At 32.9% G+C, this 23,559-nt stretch overlaps 1 protein-coding gene across 2 annotated transcripts in view; it reads right to left on the reverse strand.

Moving 5' to 3' along the window:
* LOC111624476 (T-box transcription factor mls-1-like) overlaps nt 1–20,839 on the reverse strand; it is a 45,940-nt gene extending 25,101 nt beyond the window's left edge. Inside the window, exons 1-3 of one of the 2 annotated variants that reach the window (XM_023367323.1) lie at nt 20,750–20,839; nt 9,701–9,895; nt 3,476–3,767 (exon numbers count right to left, since the gene is read on the reverse strand). In XM_023367323.1, coding sequence (XP_023223091.1) covers nt 3,476–3,767; nt 9,701–9,888 — 480 coding nt within the window. In that variant the 5' untranslated portion in view covers nt 9,889–9,895; nt 20,750–20,839. Of the gene's footprint in view, nt 1–3,475; nt 3,768–9,700; nt 9,896–15,262; nt 15,363–20,749 lie in introns of those variants that run through there. The other variant, XM_023367329.1, reaches the window with a different exon arrangement.
* Between the last annotated feature and the right edge of the window lie 2,720 nt (nt 20,840–23,559).

A 23,559-nucleotide genomic window follows, 5' to 3' on the forward strand; every position in this document is an offset into this window, starting at 1 on the left:
TGTGGTGGCCTTCGGGGGCGTGGCATTTCGCGGGAATATTTCCAGCAATTGTTTTTATAGGTCGATCTAATAACAGACATATAAATTAACCAATTACAGTGCAAAAGAAGTTTACTATAGATGTTATCTGCCAATAATCTCCATTTTTACCTCTACTTGCTGTGTGATTTCACATGGTGTTTTTTTGGAAATATTGAGATATTTTTGGCCCGGGGCTTCGTACAAAAAATTTAATTGTTGTAATAGTTAGAAAACACATGCAGGAAGACGATTGACAGCTTAGATAGCATCAGACTTGTTTACAGTTTGTAAAATACACTCTTGAAGTCGACCAATTTTTTTTGAAAAATTTCTAAAAACGGGGACTTTCTGTTTTTTCGTTACGAATAAATAAAATCGATATATTTGAAGTAGTTTTTTTCACTAATACATCAAAAACACATGCCCACAAACATCCAAAATGAAAAAATCGCGAAAAAAACTATGAGTTTTGAAAAATTGAATTTTGAACACGAGGGTTATATAGAACCCCGCGCGCACAACTGTGCGTGAATCATTAACGCGCTTTACCGAGGGTTAAGGGAATTGATGCTATTAAAATTTGGTTGTTAAAAGTCAAGGAGGTGGGGAGATAAAAGGGGTCATGTGTCATATCTTGAGTAGGGTTGGACTTATAACAATTTTACTTGTTATTAGTACTTACAATTTTTTATAAAACACATCCCTACCCTCAAAATTAAGCTTTTTGCCATTGTATAATGATTAAAAATATAAAACATTTTTAATAATAAAATATCATAACAGATGGTGCCACACACTCAGTTTTAAATGCTGCCTGAAAAGTTAAGCAACTCATTGCTGGATTTTTTTAAAATTGTAATCTACTTGCATACAGGAGTTGAGTCTATGTCAAATAATTACTATTTAATTACATCACTTGTGGGTACAATGTTATAACAAACAAACCTCAATCAAAATCATGTCAGAGACCAAAGGCAATCACTCACATTTTAATTTTTATTTTTGAAAAAATATGTAACATTAACTACCAATTATAAATAGGCCTACTGGTAATGAATAAATCCCTTATTGTATCAAACAGTGATTAATTCATGACCCAATGATATTTTCAAAAATTTTACTTTTGGACAACTTTTTCATAATCTTATTTCACTGTGTGATTAGTGTTGTCAACTTTCAGAGTAACAAATTCCAAACATAATGTGGAAAAAGAACAGCAAGTTGAAATAAGTAATGAGCAAAAAGAAATCCTATAATCAAACCTGGGAACATTTTTTCCTTCCCTTCACAATGGTGACAAGACAGTCAGATGGTTGAGGTAGTTAAGACATCAGCCTACTGCTCTGGGGGTCCAGGATTGAATTTGAATGAGCAACCCCACAAATTTTTTATGGGCAGACCCTGCTGGTTATATCAGACACCTGTTCCTTGCCATCCCATCATGAGCCTTGCTGAGCCTACAATGGGCATGAAAGAAAGGATGCCCTCAGTGTTCACAGGGTGGAGTAAGATAAATAAAAAATAAATTAGGAATGAAAATCAATTATAATTAGGATTCTCAACATCTAATAAGGAAAATGAAAGATATACTAAAAAGTCCTCCTCATTCATCTTTCAGAACATTTCTGAACAGATTTTGTTTTCTGAGGAATTTTAAGAATAACTGAAAATCTAAGTTAACATTCATCTGTGTGACAGTTAGAACATCAATAAATCAATGCATCCCAGGCTAAAAGCCATCAGTGTTGAAATCTGGGTAAATGAAACAAAATGAAGAATAGAAAAAAAATACAAAATTAATTGTTTAAAAGAATTAAGTTGGATGAGCAAACTAATTGCCTAGTCAGGTCTATCTTTCATGGATATTAACTAAACCCAAAGGTAAGATATTTTCTTTCCATAAGTTTAGGAGTGAGAGAACAATGATAACAATATCAGCTCTTTTGCATTTTTGAATGTTTTTGGCATGATGGTCCTCACTTCTACCACTAAGGAGTGGTTTGTGTATCCACAAGTAGTTGTTTTGCAAAAGCTTTAGATGCTTAAGATCTTACTCGTAGTTGTCCTTAGTCTGGTATATACAGCCTAATACCACCTAATATCCTGTCTTAGTTGTGACAACCAAAACTTTGTAAATCTCACTACTCTTCTCTTTTGATAGTCATCTTTCTCATTTTTAACTGAATCATAGATGGTGAATAAATTGTGGTAATCTGAATTTTCGTGGCTTTGAAATACTTGTTAGAAGTCCACTCCTGTTGTTGTAACAATACTTTTTGAATTCAACTACTCAAATTGAGCATATGTAAATAAATACAACATATATAACGAAAATCCAATGGTTGTGTTTGTATAATGTTTAAGTACTTTTTGTCTTGCATTTACTTAATATTGCCTAGTTTACTTATGCACATTGTTATTCAGGTATTCAGGCTCTGAAACAAATGGAAATATCTAAAGGAGAAAGCTATTTCTCTGATACTTTTTAAGTATAATGGGCAAACTGCAGTCACAGACACTATGCACAGCTAACAAAGTTTAACCAATGCCACATCACTGGGCTTATAGTAGTAGGTTGGCCATTTCATCAAACTGCCTGCCTTCTGAGCTTTTTTGACCTGACCGAGCAGATGTTAAGGCAATGCTGCCCCTAGCTTTTGCAAGGCCCAGGGAAATCCTGAAAGCCTCACTATTGAATCCTGTCACTTCCTGTACCACTGGTAGGTAACTAGTAGAGGCAAATTTGCATGCATGATGACCACTATGAATCCTGTCACTAGCACCCCAACAATGCTAGCTTCATTTGAAGTGATAGGGAAGCAGTTTATACTTCCCTATCACTTCAAACTTTCAGTGTATCATCTTTAGCAACAAATTTGGCTCTGTTTAGGAAAAGATAACCATCATGTTAGTGTGGAGGACCACTGGTAAGCATTTCAATTCTGCCTCTGCTATTGGATGATACACTACCCTCATTGTTGGCATACTGGTCTAGAATGACAATTGTAAACTTTTAAAATAAATTTATAAACAACAAACTCAAATATATTGTTAGAAAATACTATACAACTTATTCAAATTGTCATTTGAAAGAATATAAATAATATGTTTTAGCATTTCAATTCTGCCTCTGCTATTGGATGATACACTACCCTCATTGTTGGCATACTGGTCTAGAATGATAATAATAATATTTTAAAATAAATTTATAAACAACAAACTCAAATATATTGTTAGAAAATACTATACAACTTATTCAAATTGTCATTTGAAAGAATATAAATAATATGTTTTATTATTTAAATTCAATTTTAAATTACATTAACAAATTTTATATTTCATATGCTTATAAAAATAGAATTTGCAAATACTAAAACAAAAAATTAAAAATGAAATATTCAGTAACTATATTATAATTTTATTATAAGAAAAATATTTTTAAGGTATTACTCACACGTTTAACTATTTTGGAGTCGTTTGGAGATATATATTCTATCTGTCCATTACTTAATTTTACTTTATCAAAAAAAATTTCATCTTTCATCCAATGAGATCCGAGAGCAGGTGAATCTGGGTGTTTATAGAACTGTGTTAAAATTTCAGCTGGATCTCTTCCTGCTACCGTCCAAGTTCCTGCATTATATCTATACCTAAAGTTATCAACAGGTATGACGTCTAGCAGTATAAAATAATATGTATTGGGACAAAGTCCACATAGTCTAATTGATACCGAAGGAAACATTCTTCTGAAAAATTTGAAAAATTTATAAATTATAAATAAAAATTATGGATATTGTAAATGCCATATTTAATTGGATAATCTGCACACTTTTTTCAATAAATTACAACAAAAAATTAAGGTGTATGGTTTATTTGAAACAAAGTTGGTGACAACCTGCAAGACTGAAAATTAATTTGGAGCAATGATGAAAACAAGCACCATGCTTATTCTTGATAGTTTTAAGGACAAACAACAGATGAAGTGAAAAAGTTCTGCAATACCAGAAAACTGATTTAGTAATCATCCCCAAAACAGGCTTGTATGCAAAAATTTCAATAAGGTGGCAATTTAAAAAAAAATTATACTATTTTTCATAATACAGTATTTACTAATTTTTACAATACATGCATACAGAGTAACTTAATATAATAGACAGTACAAGAACTGAACAAGCATAGAATAAATATAAGTCTTTTTTTTAAATTTAATTTTTAAATTCTTACCAATGGAAGAGGTTTAAACCCCCGAAATCCATATAGGCACAGCCTTGACCTGAAGGTATAACATTTGTGTTACAACTAGTTTGCATTAATAAGATATTCAAGGCTGCTAAGAATCAGTATACTTGGTGATGGCAAAGTGTAAACATTCAAACCTGTCTTCAGAAATGATAGTGTGGTTGAAAATTGAGATGATTAAGATTAAGACTGGCGACAAATTGCAACGTAGTTGATAGTCTAAAGCTTTTAGAAATGTGGCATTTCAATGCACTGAACCCAGATGATGAAATAGTTCGGGAAAGTTATTCAAAGGAGAGTACCTATGATGATTTATCATTCATGCAAATATTTGCAATGTTGCAGCCTTCCTATCATACCATTGCAAACAGTTTCTTGTGTTACAAATTAGTGAAATTTGTTTAACATGTAATAAATTAAATTGGTTAAGATTTTTATTATTTTTCATATTTTTTTCCCATCCTTACCAATATCTTAAAAAATGGGATATGCAGATAACTTGTGTGTGCAGATTATTCAAATAAATATGGTATAACTATTATACTATAAAAATACTACTTATAAAAGTATATTCATTAAGAACAAGCAATTAATCTATCAAATGTTCAGTTAAAATATTATTTAAATGTAATTTTTTAAAGTTTTTTTTAGCGGACACACAAATTTAACTTAATCATTCTAATGAGTAACACATGCATATGTATTTTTTGTGTACAAACACAGCAAACTAGTTATATGTTAACCAAGCTACATATTCAATGAAAAATACTGATAAAGATTGATATCTGCTTTATTTAAGCATACAGAATTTAATTGTAATTTATTAGATATCACTTTGGTTAATTTTGAAATAATGCAAAACAACTTCCAACAACTTAACACTTCGTTGAGTAATAATAATCCACGAAAACCTTTCTGTACAAGTGTTATGTTCTTAACTACTCCACAAATGCTTTCGACCTCCGCCGAGGTCTGCTTCAGGTGGTGACTGACCGTGTTTCTTCCTGACCGTCGTAACAATGTTGCCAGAGATGTAAATAATCGTGCGCGTTGGGTTTCACCCCTCCGACTGTCCGTGTTCGAATTCCTCGAACAAATACCTCCATGCCTGTGCGATCGTTTTACCATCTTTGTTGTTGATGCAGGTGCCCCGACAGTTAGCTTTATGAATCTCCCAGGCCTCCAGGTGTCGGATGTGATTGGTTCGGAATGCTTGTCTAATTAGTCTGGTATTATATGGATTATTATTTGAAATAATGTTTAAGATTTCTTGAATAATGTGTTTTAATATTAGCACAATAGTGAGTACATCACACAACAAAACTAACAAAATTATACTTAATTGTAGGATTGTAAAAAATTCATTTTGGTTATTTTCAAATAAAATTTGATTTTGAATTTTTGAGGAGTGCTTTCTCAACACTTAGGTAAAACTGCTAGCATAATGCAATGTGGCACAAAGTTGGAACATGATGTAATCTGCAAGAATAAAACAGAAAAGTATGGTAACACCTGCAGAGAATAAAAAAGGGGGTAGGCTACAAGCTATAAAATGAGCATTGTACTTACATTATATAAAATATACAGTACATTATGTCTGAGCAATTATTTTCTTATGACATTGTCACAATGCCAGGCTGCAATTTTTAATCATATTTTTTAATTTATTTAATTTAAATATGCTCACCACCTTCAATTTAGTAGTGTACATCATACTTTTCCTTTAACAATAGAGTAGTGCCAGTTGTCTAACACCTTTCAGGGGAAATTTTTGAATTACAACCACGTAACTTCCAGTTTGCTTCGGAAGTTTGCATATAGTTAATCGGGCCTCCTGCATTAAGATTTCCATATCTGTCTCGTCTTTCATCTATCTCACTCCTTTCTCAAGATTAAGAAAAGACAGATGGATGGACAATAGTGGGAATTTATAGGTCTACAGTTTTTTCAAACTGCAGCCAAATAATATACAGATATCCCTTGATTAACTCAGTTAATCAAGTTCAGTTAATTATTTCCTTTATGCTACTGTGTATACCAAAATCACATTAATCAAATACAGTGGTACTATGGTACTAGATCAAACAATCACTACCCACTAGAACAAATTTTTGGTTAACAAAAAAATTTTTTATTTTACTTTTTTTTTTCTCTTACATATACATTGGATGTATTCTTACACCTTTTAACTAAATAATCCTATATTTAGTATTTAGAAATCTTTATATATAGTATTTTGTTCAGCAAGTAAAATATCCAAAGGTTAAAATGTACAATTTATTCAATTCTATCATTAATCACCATACAGATTTAATTTTTGTGAACTTTTTAAAGTTTTTAAATGTTTATAAGTGGCCAGCTGCCTTAATATTATATAACCAAACCAAAGTTATAAGGGAAAAAATATTAAATTTAAAATATAATGTCCAACAATCCTCAAGGGATTAATTAAGAAATAAATAAAATCATAAACATTGAATGTGCATATGTACTTGAAATTGAATCTCCACCTATGGTTGTTTCTTTATGAATACAGTGGGTGATCAGTTAACGAACAGTTTTGACTATGAACAAATCGGATAATGAACACTTTCATGAAAGATTTCATGTTCAGACAACGAGCAAATGTTCACATAAGAGCACAGAACAAACATGAAGAAACATAAAATAATGAATATTGATTGGTCTTACCTTGTCTTCAGGCAAAAATTTGAAACTTTTCGGAGTGCGGGAGACGTTGACATTGACGCTCAACCCGGTATATACTGATTAGATAGTATTCCTCTGAACTTTGAAACTCTCCCTTGTAATTCCAGCCTTTTGTTTTTCTGACAGAAACAATTTTTTTAATAGTATTTGTGAGACTGTCGTGTGAGCACTCATTAAGTTTTACATCAGTTTTTATTTTCGAAAGATGAGTGTGCAACTTTTAGGGGAGGATTGTTAATCCCCATCATGATGATCTAGCCATGTTCGCGTGTGTGTGTGGAGAAGAGACAGAGGTGATGAGTATCTTTCAAAAACCCGTTTATTTTAGCATAAAAGTAAACTTACACTAAGAAACAAATATTTTCTAGACACAATTGGCTGGTTGGAAGTCGATAGCGTCGATGCTCTTTTAGTTGTTTGGTGGCCCTGGGCAGTATTGTTAAATAGTTTGTGAAACTCTGTTGGTTGTCATCGGCGATGGCATAGCTTCGGAAAGCTTTGTCCCAAGTGTGTTGACACAGCACTTCTGATTTTCACTCCTTTGTGTTGACTTGTTCAGTCTTCTTGTTGAGTGCCTCTTGCCAAGTGCCTCGTGTCCTTTGTGATCGGGGATTACATCAATCTCCAATCTCCCCTTTTTGTCCAACCTGATTGGTTCCACTCCTGTCCCTAAGTGAAAAACAAGACTTGTTTGGGTCCCGAGAAGGGATGGTGTCAGGTAAATTCACTTTGGAGAATTTACCTGACACCATCCGTTAACCCTGGATGGAAGGTGTAGATGGGACTTTGAACTTGCGCTCATTTTACCCCATTGTTGTCTAGTCTATGGCATTTTAGAATTTTAACAACCTGACACAATATCCCCTTTTATAATTAATCTTTTCCCTCCAAGATTTTCTATGTTCTAATTATTTGTATATGAGCACCTTGTCAAAGGTCCATCTCTACTGGAGGACACTCATTTACATTTATTGTGTCACATCTAACATTAATAGTATTTTTTTTCTTGTGGGTTTCATACAACTAGCACAACTGAATCTGATCTTTGATCAGCTTTTAACAATGGATGCTTTTTCCCTCTAGTTTTGTTTTAATAAATTTCTAATATAAATGTTTAATTTCAACCCGTTTTTTGTGGGACCTCACAAGAGTATATCACAGGTAGAGAGTGGGCAGAAGATGTCTAATGTTGCTGGGCAGTATGGCTTGAACAGATCTACAGTAGGCTGCAGTTCAATCATATCTAAGAAAGACATAGTATAATCAAGAAGACTCAAGCAGCTAAAGGAGTAACAAAAATCACATCTAAGAAATAAAGAACATTGAAGAGCTCATAATGAAACCTGAAACTGATCTTACAACAGAAGAATGCCAAGAACTCTTGAATGAAGAATACCAAGAAACTCGGAGAGATATGCTTTTTTCTGAAAAAGACGATTAATGCCGATATTTGCTATTAATTAAAAATCTTTTGAAGAAGTGGGAGGATTCAGAACGACGGTCTTAGAGTGGCATCCAAACCAGGTTGAGGTTAATAGGCTTAGGGATATCTACAATTACAATGCTATTAATTACTTCCGAAAAATCCTGAAGAAGAGAGAAAAGCAATCGACATTAGACAGATTCTTTAATCCCTACAAATGGAAAAAACATGACTAAGAAAGATGCAAGACTGTGTATATATGTATTTTTATTTTTACATATAAATAAATGTAGTAAGAAAGTATACATTTTTTATTTTTTGGAGTTTTCAGAACGAATTAATTAAATTCCCATAAAAACCTATGGTAAATCGATAATCAGTTAATGAACAATTCAGATAGTGAACAAAGTCTTGGAATGGATTATGTTCATTATCCGATCATCCACTGTACATACAAGTTATATAGCACTGAAAAGGGTTTGAGAGTTCACATCAACCTGAAATGCATATGTAGAAGATAGAATTGAATAAATTGTACATTTTAACCTTTGGATATTTTACTTGCTGAATGAAACACTATACCTATAAATATAAGATTATTTAGTTAAAAGGTTTTTATTTTTATTTTGTTGTTTGTTGTTTTTTCAATTAAATATTTTATTGGTCACTTAAAGGTTTTTGTGAGTCTTATTATATTTTAATTTTGTCATCAGTAAATAAATTTTCTGTGATAAAAATGGGTAAAATAAATAATTAAATTAAAAATAAACTGAAACCTTAAAACTCCCTTGAGAATTAAGAAAAGGATAACCCATGACAAAGGGGAGCAAACGCTCTGCTCCAATTGCCCCAGTGTACAGACATCCCTGGAAAGTAATATTAATTTGAATTCTGCTTGCTTCAATGAAATAGTTTTCAGGTTTCATTATAAAAACTGGAATTTATTCAATACTGTGAAAATATCTGAATCATAAGATCAACAATTTCTTTTGTTTAAAAAATTTGAATATAAAAAGAGAAATTATAAAATGACAAAAGATTTATTTCACATGTTTTTGCTCCAATAAATAATTTTTACCTTTCATAAAGAGAACTCATGTCTTGTTTATTTGGATGTGTCTTTCTTATATATATAAAGCAATTTGTCTTTTAGTATTTCAAACAATAAAAATAATGGATCAAATTAAGAATGTAGTTTTAGTCTAGTTTAATTGATTGTTGCTTCCAAAATCTATAAGTTACATATTAAGTTTTATATAATGTAAACACATTAAATTAAACACATTACTTTAAAGTAATTAAAAATACCTTCCAATTTTTGTCACTACCATTTCCGTTTGTAGTTCGTTAAATCTCTCCCACAGTGCTTTATTCTGAAAGATAATCCTGGCATCTTTCAGTTTATCACTAATTAATGCTGGATTTCGTACTACATTTGGTGGCAGATTTAGATCTTCCCACCATTTTCGAGTGGCGTCTACTGCATTTGCTGCCATCGTTCATCTGAAAGTAGAATTAATTCTTATTTTCAAAATTTTCTTTTAAATATAGCAATTGACTCAAGATATTTTTATTAAATTAGAACTGACTTATTTAAATTATTTTTTGTTCATTTATTTATAATACACAATAAATCTCAACACTATCTGTAATTTAACAAATTAGTATATTGAAAAATTATTTCAGTCTCTATGCCTTTACTAATGCAATAATCTTTTTCCAACAAGTCATTAAGTCTACTCATGTTTAAATACAACTCGAGTTTGCACTATTACTACCAAAAACACAACAAAAAACACTAATTTTCTGTGAAGTGTTTAAACTAGAATTATCATTCTAATCTCAATTTTATAATAAAATGAACTAATTATAAATAAAAATTGTGTAAACTCTAAAGAACTGCCACAAAGGCTTTGGTAAAGGCCTTTGTGTGAACCTAAAGAACCGCCACCAAGGCCACACAGGCCTTGGTAAAGACTTCTGAGAAGAAGACTGTTATTCTATGAACTCTAAAGATTGCAATACTCCATGATTATTAGTGCTTTTGAGCCTGGCTGTCTCTATGCATTTACATACATACATCTTTGTCAACATTACACTATCCGGAACCTGAGACCAGTGCTCGATGCATATATGCTATATATGGCTGTTGACAAACATTTTTGAGCGATCCCTTCGTTCTTCTTCAGGTCGACTGAAATTCCCCGGACGGAGTGTATATTATCTGTTGGGATCGGGTGTCGGTTCCGAGGGGGTGGGTCGTTTTTGGCATGCGCGGTTGTATGGTGGGGGGAAGCAGCAGGTTTTCGTCTAACAGTGATTGCCAGGCCAGAGACAGGGTTAGCTCTTCCTTCCAGTTAACGCAGGTGGTTAGCTGGTCAGTGTTGTAGATAGCTGTGGCCTCCAGCCACCTGAGATGCTGTTGGTGGGGCGTGCTGATGATAATAGTAGCTTTCTCTAATTGCACTTCGATTTCAGGATCTGACGCATATGTGGCCAGGGCTCTGGTTAGTCTCCCGTGTCGGATATCTGCTTGGTGTTCACGCAGGCGGGTATTCAAGGAATGTTTGGTTGAGCCGATGTATAGATGATCTGCATTCCGTCTGTTGTCTTGTTGTTTCAGTTGATCTGAAGAAGAGTGAAGGGATCACTCGAAAACATTTGTCAACAGCGATATACAGAATATATGCGTCGAGCACCGGTCACAGGTTCCAGATAGTGTAATGTTGATTTCACCCCGATGCTGAGAGTAGAACAGTTCCTGTTTTATACATTTTTGTATTAATAAAATACAATAAATTAAAATATCACCTTTCAGTAAATAACTCAATTTGGCTAGCAAGTAAAAACTATTCAGCTTATGATAACAATATACGTGGCCTTGAGAACCATACATCTTTATTATCATTATTTGGTCTGGAATGGAATTTGCTCATAGCTTGAAAACTACCAGTGCATGAAAAATACATAACACACTTAAGAATCTGAATCACTACTATCCTCTTGTTTTTTTTTTCACTTTTGCAAATTTGTTTTAGAAATTACACTTGAAATTATGCAATATTTTCAAAGATTTACTTATAATCAAGACCATTTTAGCTGGAATTCTCTGGTATGAAGAAGTAGCAGATAGCATGAAAAAGTATTGGAAGTATACACTGTATATATATATGTTTACATAACTTGAAAAACATAAAATGTTTCTTTATTAATAAAAAAAAAAAATAATCATTGTTTTGTTGGTAAAAATAGCATTAAATTTATAAGAGTAGGAAGTATTACACACCTAAGTTTTCTCTGGATCCAGAGAAAAATTCCCATCTCCCTTTTCCTACAGCTTTACATAATCCCAAAGGGCAGAGAGTTGTAAAAAAACCCCTTCCTACCAGTATTTATAATTGCATACATGCAGTGCTAGATTTACAACTAGATTTACAATATAAATTCTCTTTATATACAGTTACTGTTCAATTTTGGTTTTCTAATATACAGAATGTAATTTATAAATGAGGCTACCATCACTGCTACCAAATAGTCAGTGCCAGTTTTTTCATTGGGTATGCATGTGAAATTGGCATGCAAGACGTGAGGTAATCTTGTAATGATACAGTGGTGCCTCGTACAATGTACTTAATCCGTTCCAGGTGTACGTCCGTTAAGTGAAACGTCCGTTATACGAAACGCATTTTCCTATAGAAATACATGTTAAAACATATAATTTGTTCCGCAGCATAAAATAACTGTACTGTACCATAAAAAATGAAAATGGAGCAGACACCAATTATGCCGGGTAGTCAGATGTTGTGAGGAGGAGGTGGAAGAACACTTTCTTTACACATTCATACAGATACAGACTTTTTACACATTGCAGCGGGTCTTTTTTTATTGTTTTTTAATCGGAGTCAGATTCAGGAGAGGCTACCGGAACTTGCAGGGTCAACTTCTCTTGTTCCATCCTTTGTTTTTTGCCCGCTGGCTTCTTGAAAAACATGACCAAGGTGGTCTGTTTCTCTTTCTTCTTTAACATCTGTCAGAAATGACGGACAAAGGTTTCATCGTAGAGATCATTGATCCTGTTGGCTACAGCTCTGTTTGGATAATGAGTGTTGGTAAACTCTTGAACCTTTCCCCATTCGACAAGAAAGTTTTTGTTAACTTTCACTCCTGATGATTTCTTGTTTTGTTTCAATTGAAATCACCTTTCTGTTTTTTTTAGAAGCCATGATGCATAAATGACTTAACTTGCCAGATTATATAATACGAATAATTCTTTATTAATTAATTAAGATCACTAAACACTTCTACGAGCTACTCTCGCTCCGTTTGTTTTTTACAACCTCTTTTCGTCCCGCCACCTCGGCATCTACACAATTACATTTCGTTTATTTGAATCGTCAACATATACTGTATTACATTACATTTAATGTTTATTTAAATCATCAACATATATTACATTACATTTCTACTTCAGATATACTAATAATACATTCTAATAATACTAATATATCCTAAAAATAGCAGATTGTCATTGGCGACGGCAAAAGAGTGAAAACATCATTCGCACTTGTTCGAAGAAAGTCCATTGTTCGTCTCACGTATCTGCCGAACGGAAAGTCCGTTGTTCGCAGCAAGTACATTGCTCGAGTCAGGTAACGGTCAAACAGAAAGTCCGTTATTCGCAGCGTCCGTTATTCGAGGCGTACGTTATACGAGGCACCACCGTAGTTCACTACTGGTGATATAATCACCATTACTAAAATCATTAGTAATGCCAGTGACATTTTAATATTTCATGATCGGTGATTTTTGTAACTACGATGAAGAACTGACCATAAAAATATCACCCTTAGTTACAAAAATTCACATAGTTAAGTACACATGGAGAGATTCTATGGAGACTGAGGACAGAGTGGGCCCCTTCAGGCATTTATTTTTTTGAACAAATAAAATATCTAGAATGTTTTTTTTAATAAAAAAACTGTTACAGATTTTACTTTACATTAGTAAAAGTAACGTTCAGTTTATAAGGTTCTCTATGGCCCTTAAGTTTTCTCTGGGTTCAAAGAAACTCCCCAGCTTACCCCTCTCAATGGATTTATACAGAACATAGATCATGAGTTGTAGGTGAAACTTTGATTCTGATAAACTATATTGCAGTGAAATGGTGGTCACAGTCACCGGAAAAAGTCATTGCAATTTAAAGATAACGGTTACCAATCATCCTGGTATCAGAAAATCCCAGATCGCTGATCACTATTATGGACGAATACTCATGTTTCACACGTACTATTTATTGGTCGTAAACGTATTAAAACCACGACCTTGCTCAGTTGAATTTCCAATTTCATTTAACATTTAGGAAGGTTTATCGCTTCACTACTGCTATTTATGATTAGAAAAAGCCCATAAATGTGGCTCTCCTATAGCTTATATTCAAAGTAGCATTGCTCAAACTCTTCGATACCAAGGCTGCCAAGGAATTCTAATTTAGAAATTAACATTTAATTTCGACAAACAGCTTAAAAGTAGTATGTTTATATTCACGTACACATTTTGTTTACACAAGTATATGAATCACATTGATTCATAACAGTAGTTACGAACAACCGAAATGTCTTGTATACAAATACTACTATCACTTGTTTTATAATGACGAATGGTAGTAATAAGCTATTGTTTATTAATTAGCGCTGCTTAAAACTTTTTAATCCAAAGAAAAATTGACGCTTTTACTCTTTACGATTAAATTCTAAAACGATAATTACAGGTAAATATTGTTTCAGAATTTTTAATTGTACAAAAAAAGGACTGAAGCAAGGCAAATAGCCAGAAATGCATATCCATCCTTTTATATGTGATACTAAATAAAGTGTATTATCTTCATTACATGTGTTCCTGTACAGGGCCTAATTTGGCACAAGGCAGGCAAGGCACTTGCCGGGGCCTGTAATTAATTGGGGCCCAAAACAGGTTCTAAACATGCTATTGTTTTATTAGTATTTCGAATTACTACATTATTAGCGCCATATTCAAGGGTTAATAATTAATTAAGAATGACATTACCTACTGCTCCGACATCTAACAACATCACCGAGAATTAGATAATGTTTGTATATGCGAATTAGATCTGTTTGGTGAAGTTCAGAATAAAGCAGTGTTTGTTGAGAAAAATATAATGTTTATTGCTGCATAATTTTATTGTAGCCTCAAAAAATACAATGTAAGTAAGATATTGAAATGTAAAAATAAAAATACTTTAATTTTAAATATTACAATTTTATTTATATCTGTAATAATACAAAATTTGTAAAGGGGCCAGTAAATATTATTTTGCCTAGGGCCCGCGAAGGTCTAAATTAGGCCCTGTTCCTGTATGATAAATCTGACACAGCACTTCTGTGTTTTTCCCCAATGAACATAGAAAAACAAGAAGCAATCAAATATTAAAGGCTTTTATTCTACTAATAAATTAGTTTAGATCTATGGAAAAATATTCAACTGTTAATCACACAGTTACAAGCAAGACCACAATTTCACACCCCGTGTGAAACGGAAATCGCGCTAATAATTCCGTTTGCCTGTACTAAAATATAATGTACAATAATATTTGAATCCTCATATTACTTAATTAATTAAATAAGGTTCGAAAATACAAATTATTTTGATCGTTCGTCAATAAACTTCAGAAAATCAATAAACTTCACGCGATTGGTAATTTCGGTTTCAGTTTCTTTTCCGTTCAAATTACGAATTCGGTTTTCCAAGTATTAAAAATAACACGATAAAAAAGAAATGAATGTTCAGAAATGGCCTTTTGTAAATTGCTATGAATCAGAGGATTTACCAGTAAAGAATACAAATGAGACTTACCGATTTTGAAGCTTACTGTACTGTACAAAAGACAACAGAACTGACTACAACTGGCACAAATGTGTGTGTGGGGGGAGGAGATCATTGTTAAGTGCCTTTTATCCTTCGGGCATATCCAATAACTTTCTTTGATTTAACCGCTGCCATTCTGTTCTAACAAGTTAAAGATTCATTTCAACTTAAACTGTAACAAATTTTCACTCCAGTCTAATCGGTTTAAAAGAAACTAACACTTAAAATATTTTTATACACATGTTATATATTTATTTACCACGCAAACGAAACAGTTTCGGGTTAAATACAGTACTACATGTAATTTTTATGTCTACGTTTAATAAATTTAAATTTTATAAAAAAAAACAATACTTTAAGCATGCACAAAATACTCCAAGAGTTTGTTTGGGATATATATATATATATATATTGTACATGCATTTGTACAAAATTTGGTGAATATCGGGCCTATTGTCTGGTATAGCTGGATAAGAAAACCAACAGCAGCCCGTTTCAAATAAAACCCATTAAATTTCGGCCATTTTCTTTTGTTGGGGATTAAAAATTAATAAAAATTAAAGTAAATTGTTAGGTAAATCAAATTACTGTGCAATCAGTAATCAGTTTTACATACTTTTGTTAAATAAAGACAGCTTGAAGTGTGTGTGAGGGGAGTGAGTTGTTTTATAGTTCGTTTATAGAATATATAAATGTAGTTTTATATATTCGTTTAAAAAATATAATAAATTACTAAATTTACCAAAAACACATAAAAACTTTAATAATGAAGTTTATAAATGGGTATATAAGCAAAATAATTACTAAAAAAAAGAAAAACATTTTAATAAGCCTCTTACTACTTACTAAAAACTGTTTTTGAATTGAAACTATCAATAATTAACAATAATTTAAATAATTAATAAGTTATAATATTGATAAAATGAATAAAATATATGAAAAACCTAATTTATTATTATTATTTTCTATGCATTAAAAATTCATATGAATAATATAAATCTAGAGACGAGTTGTATAACTTTCCTGGTTTATGAGATTTTATTTAAAGAATAACTTTTATATTATTAATCACAATAAAAAAAGAAAACTGTGTGTGACACAATCTATTACGGTATTTTATTATAAAATGCCCTCTCGAGATACATGATCCTAGTCTATCTTCCCATCACCTCCACCTTTAACCACCAAAATTTAATTAATAGCTTCAAAGTTCCTTACAGATAAGTTACCGTACCAAATTTCGATTCTTAATCATTATTCTGAGATATTAAGCGAAATATATGCGAACACTTACATACAAGGAAGTTTTTTTTCCTTTTTTGACATTTTTATTAAGCCCTTTTTCACCCAGAATATTAAAAGGCCATAACATACATTGGGTTCGAGTTTTTAAACGTGGAGATTTGCAAAAAAAACCTTTGAACTGACACGATTTTAATACATATATCAATCACTTTTACGATTAATAATTTGTGGACATTTTTACTCGATTTTAGGGAGGGCAAGTGCCAAGTTTATCTCCACTATGAACGCCCATAGTTCATAAAACCGTGATTTCTATAAAACGATACTAGAAAACCACCACAGAATAGTAGTAAATAAATGAATTTTAACTAGGAAAAGATTTTTGGAAAATTTTCTACTGTTTATTTCCCTTTTTTCTATGGTGGCATCAAGGCCTTCTGTGGGTGCGCCGCCGATTTCCATCAAGTTCTTCGAAAACACAAATAACTCTTCTATTTTCATGGAGACAAAGGCTTATATCGGGTAATTCACAAACCTTCGGAGAGTACCTGAAAGGCCAGAGATAAGACTACAATAAAGGACTTGACAGTAACGAACTACCAGTGTTTCTCATTATTTTATCAAGATGCTCGATAATACAAACCAGAGTTTTTACGTAAATTAAATGGCCTATACAACTGTTTTATAATTACTCGACCGGAGAAAATATATTTCATCAGTGAATTCTCGAAACACATTTACAACCTGGAGAGAAGGTCATCCAATAACAAAACCTGACACACCCGATAATCCCATGTGATACTACAACGTAAATTGCTTTTCTTTTATTGTTAATCCACACCACCGGAAAGAATAAAATGACCAAAACTCGCATTAATTATTATAATATATAGAATTTCTCACTGTTTCTAGTTAGAAACCATTAGAAATTTGATTACGTATAAGAAATTATCTTATATTATTGGGCTCACTACCAATTAAATTAATAAATTCTGCTTTATTTTAAAAGGAGGTAAACTAATACTGAATTAAAATTATAAACTCGGAAAAGAGTTGTTGAGATAGCGAAAAGGTGCCACTTGAATTTGACCTCCCCCCCGGCTAGTATTGTGTGCTGCAGGGTCTAGTGTGTTTACGAAGTCGATGCGACAATATACATACAAAACTTGACGTTTATTTCGTTTGAATTTCATTACAAGATACACTAGTAACACGTAGATATACACGAGAATGCAATAGTAATTATCACCATTTCCCCAAAGATTTTCGTACTTCACCATTGTTTAATACAGCGTAACAATAGGAATGTGTTAAGAACTTCCGGAAATTGAAATTAAACTGAAAATGCATTTAAATTAAGCAGTTGAAAATCTTTCTTGGAATATCCTCACTCAGTTTCTAAACAATCGTATTAAAAATAAGTGCAAATTCGCGTAGTGTTATCAATTAAACACAGTAGATTAGCTCAGGATAAACTGATAAGAGAGTAAATTACCAACTCCATTGGACAGAAATTATTCTGTCAAGCATAAAATAGAGAAAATCGCGATACTTTCGTTAAAGTACCTACAGTATTTATGAACGTTTCCTCTCGAGTTTTTCCGTACATTAATAAGAAATGAATGGATAAAAGGTAAGTGCCTAGAATTACTAGATGACAAACAGAAATAGCTGCCATATTAAATACATATTTATAAGTTATATAATTTGACAGACAACTTTCTCTACTTAGACAATAAAACCAAATATGTAAACAGCATGGGCGTGTCTGGTGGGAGATCGAGTGAGTCAGAACACTTCCAAATTTTAGCGTGAAAGCTGTTGGACGTATTATATTCATTTTAAACACTTTTCCCAATGAATCTACTACAAAAATACACACATATTCTTTAAAATGTTATGAGTTTATCGGTAATTAAATGCAAAGAGGGACGTTAATTTGCCTCACAGAGTTTCCTCTTTTTTTGTTAGGCACGCCAATGGTAAAGAATAATGTAACGAACGAAAGGATAGCAGCTCGCAAATTGTATTTAAAATTATAAAATAAAGGATTTATCTATACATTTTAATTAAAGAAAGTAAATAGACAAACCGCTGAAGAGAGTGACAATTAGCAGGCGCCATCCGGTCCGTTTTTGTGCGGCCATAATGGTTTTACAAGCGACTGTAAATTCGTCAGTTTGTCTGCCACGTGCCGAAAAATAACGGATCACTCAGACAGCAATACAATAGATTTTTACAATGCTTTCTAATGCAATTAAGTAAAACTTTGGGATTGACAAAGCCAAAATAGCTAGATCATGGAGGAATGTTTACATTTTATAGTCTCTGAATAGAAATGTTCTGATTGCTTTGTGTTTTTTTTTTTATAATTGTAAAGAGAATTTCATTAAAATTTTATACCAGTCGACCCCCCTATAACACTGTTGATTTCCATTTTATATGAATTCCATGTTGTATGAGTCACTTAGATTTTACAAATACATGAACTGTTCACAGCCAGGCACACGTATTTGTAAAATCTAAGTGACTCGTACAACATGGAATTCATATAAAACGGAATTATCAACAGTGTTATAGGGGGGTCGACTTGTACAAACTTTCATGGATTTAAAGTAGGATTAGTGATTTTTAACCCGACGAACGACCGTTAACAACGTGAAATTAGTTAGAAATAAAAGACAGATTTTACACATTTTCGCATTCCTCCGTGTTAATTGTTAACATATTTTTACTATAAACTTTATTACAAGTGTTTTTCATTTTAAATAAATGTACTTAAACACAAACTTGTCAATTGTACTCCGCGGGAGGTTAATCGGCACTCATCCAATTAACCGCTAATTTTTCATTAAATAATTAAAAGTAATTTTAGCGTAAAATTCCGAATGTAAATTAAAGAAATTTTGGAAGTTTTTATATTCTTATAAAACAAAATTAACCTTATGGCATCATATTAAAGCGCTATTATTCTGCATACGAAAATTTAAAGTATTTTATCATTAGTATATGCCATTAAAAAACAATAATATAAACAGTGAGGAGTTGCCTTATCTTTGTAAATAAATAAAGAAAAAATTCAAATAATATACAGGAAAAGATTTGAACGTGACAAATATATACGATATATAAGAGTTTATTCTTTATCTACTACATCCAGGGGTGAATGTGGATCTGCACGTAATTATTCCGGGCGCTTTGCCACGTTATAGCCACACTTTAGTCTAGTTTTGTTTCTCAACCGGTAGTCCGCGATCCACGGGGTTTTAGGGGTCAACGACACGAGAACTGGTCCAGTTCTTACCTAGGAGTGCAACTGTGCAAACACTCTCCCAAAGGTACGACACACCTTTTTCTAGAAGTGTGGCACTCCTGCAAGTTCTTCAAGACACATTCTGGGGTAAAATCTAAGTCCGATCCCACTGGAAATACCACACGTGACCCTCCTATATTTCCCACTCTTTCGATAATTAACCACCGAAATTTAAATATAGGCTAAATATATCTTCTTAAATTTTCGATTTTATGCAAAATTCCCTACAGATCTGTAAGAAAAAATTAAATTGTTTGCTTTTTTAATTGCAACTCTTACACGACCACAAGCCCACAACACGCTGGTAGTGAAAAGGGCAATAAAACCTCAAGTACCCACTAAAACAGTTTAAATGCAATGTCCTAACACTTCAGTGACGCCACACGGCTTCCAGTTTGGGTGGCATTTCTGGGGAGGATGGCTCTTTTAATGACTAGTGCCGACTAGTCATTAAAAGAGCCGCCCCCCCAGTTAAACTACCTTAAGTAATGAACTTCTATTAAAATAAGCCATCTAAAAGTTTGCTTCCGTATAAACGTTACTTTAATATTAAAATATGTAACTGAACTTCAACAAGGTACAGATTTAATAGCATGCTGTAGAAAATTTGCTTGTTTTATCACGTAACACTTTACAGAAGAATCCAATTAAGACGCCATTTTGGGGGGACCATATCTCGCGAAGGGTCACCCCTACGGGGATGGTTCCATTGACTTTTTTGTTGCTATCGATACGCTCTACATCTCTCTTCCAGTCCCAATCGCGTAGATTCGAACCCAATTACTCCGCAAATTGATCATTTTGACAGTTTGCATTGTGAAATTTGCTTTACGTCTTAATAAAAATTGAAGAATTTTTAAAAAATATTGATGTGTAATAATACTAAAAGAAGAAATTTAACTAATTTTATTACATACTTGAGTAAAAAATACGTCGAGGAGGAGAAATAATGAGTCTGTCACGAGAATTCGACACCAAAACCAAATGATGATGTAATCAAATTTGCATAACAGCGCGAGACGTAGCCGTACAGTGAATGGAAAAAAATATTTCCACACCAAACCATCAAAATAGCCGAAACAAAACATTTTAAAGACACAAACAATTCAAACAAAATACGATAAAATTTTTAATACAGTAGTACCTCGACTTTGCGCATAGCCAATGGGTTGTCACGTGGAATTTTTCGGGTTTTCTTCACGTTTGTAACACTTAAATAGGGGGCTAAATTCCCTTAGAAAATTCTACCGCGAGTCATCCTTCTCCAAAACAGATCGTCGCCTTGCCAAATAAACCGAATCAAACATCACTCAGAAATCATGACGTTTACTCGTGTTTCAATTGTGTTAGATGACGTCACAAAGATACTAGACAAAACTGTGTGTGTGTAAATTGGTATCATTGCTATCATTAGTAAAAATAAGAAGTGCAATAATTTCGTCTAAATATATAAAATGATGATAATTTATCATCATTTCATCATTGTCGACTGGTGTTAGGAATATAAGGGAATAACACCTTTATAACAGACTAGCTGTACCCGGCACGCGTTGCTGGGACTCAAAATATATCTGTTATAAATGTATAAAATCACTCCCCGAGGGGCGGAATTTCGAAAAATCCTTTCTTAGTGTACATTCTCTTGACGTACCCTATTAAAACGCAAAAAACCGCATCTAAAATAGTATAATAGAAGCCGAGTTCTTCACGGTAAGCCTTAATTTTGTCCCTCTCCCCCGCGGGGGGATTTCGACATCTATATAATATACAAGTTCGGACACGTGCACTGCGTATCTGGCGACCACGCGACTGAGCCGCACGGTACCTATCTGGTATATGTACTGTTACCTATCTGGTATATGTACTGTTACCTATCTGGTATATGTACTGTTACCTATCTGGTATATGTACTGTACGCGTCTTGACCCTCGGCACTCGCTGACACCAAAAATATAACGTTTACCTAGATGATATCTTTTAATTTCTATGTTTAACGGAATAATATATAGCCTATGTCCATCCTGAAGGTCCATTCTAAATACAGCTCTCCCCTAATAGTCCGACAGGTATGGAACCAAAGGGGTGTTGGATTACCAAAAGTGTCCGGATTACCGAAAATAATTACATATTTTGCATTGTTTTGCTAGCAGTAGTTTACAATATTCCCTACTCCAACTGTTCGAACAGAACTGCTCACAGAAAACACACGAAATGTGTGTCATCGTGTAAGAATTGGATGGGAAGATTGATGTCGCGACATGCTTCTGTGAAAGCAGACACGTAACGGGGACGGGTACCTTGACGGGAGGTGTGTCGGATTAAAAAACGTCGGACTATCAAGGGAGAGCTGTATTGATGAAAATCGGATGAGTAGTTTCCAAGATTACTTCCTACATCCAAACTTACGAACTTTACCTCTTTATAATAGCGAGGTTGAGACCGAAGTTTTCATCTTTAAAACGTGAACGTCGAACGCCGCTATGTTGTAAGCGACGTTCGACGTTCACGTTTTAAAGATGAAAACTTCGGCCGCAACCTCTCTAATATTAGTAAGATTAGTATAGATTAGCCTAATCATAGCTTTGTTGTAGGTTAATAGAGAGGTTGCGGCCGACGTTATCAACGCAAAAACGTGTACGTCGGACGTTCAGCGCCGCCTTCCTATGAGCCTAGAAGTTTGACAATGGCGTTTGGAACGTCGACATGATTCCACTGACGTTCAAATGACCGTATTCATCACGCTAGATGGCAGCATCAGCACCAAAACATCCTGTACCTTTCGTATTTCCGGTTCGTTTTGTTTCCTTGCATGCCCAAGTAAACAACACTGTATACATTGTATACAAAGATGATTGATTATAGGTTATAATTTTTTTTATAAAATGTATCTAAAATTTGTATTTTTACATGTTTTTAAATAAATTTCTAACTATAATTTGGGGTAATTTAATAGAGTTATACACCAATTGAGTAGCGATACATTAAACGATTATTACAATATCAAATTATATATAGAGTAAAATTACTTGTACTGTATATACAGGTAGAAATAGAAATATGTTGTAAACAAGCTTATACAAGGATTTTACCAAGCAATTATAACTTAAATTTATTACTTTAAAGCTAATATATTTGATTAAAATGTACATGTATACTGTACAATAGTGTATTGAAGATATAGCCTAAACATGCAATATGGCTTCTTTAAGTGGCATAAATGTTCTTATATTTGACTGACATTAAGGTTTTTAGAGTAAATATTACTTTAAAACAGTATTATATTTAAATTAAAATTGATGATAAAGAAACTTTCATTTTGTTTTTTTATTAAAATTAATTTTTTTAGGATCCCATCTTTGGCTAACCATTCACTACCTAATTTTCTAGAACTATTTAAAGTTTAATTAAATTATTTTTTTAACATTTTTATAAGTTTTCCCCCCCCTTTATAAAATTCTATACATAGGACCTCTTTACACAATAGGCTATATATATATATATATATATATACCAGTCGACCCCCCTATAACACTGTTGATTTTTCCATTTTATATGAATTCCATGTTGTATGAGTCACTTAGATTTTACAAATACATGAACTGTTCACAGCCAGGCACACGTATTTGTAAAATCTAAGTGACTCGTACAACACGGAATTCATATAAAACGGAAAAATGAACAGTGTTATAAGAGGGTCGACTGTATATATATATAATATATTTTGATA

This window comes from Centruroides sculpturatus, unplaced genomic scaffold, assembly GCF_000671375.1.
Source record: "Centruroides sculpturatus isolate CEXI.00-Female unplaced genomic scaffold, Cexi_2.0 scaffold27, whole genome shotgun sequence".
NCBI lineage: Eukaryota > Metazoa > Arthropoda > Arachnida > Scorpiones > Buthidae > Centruroides > Centruroides sculpturatus.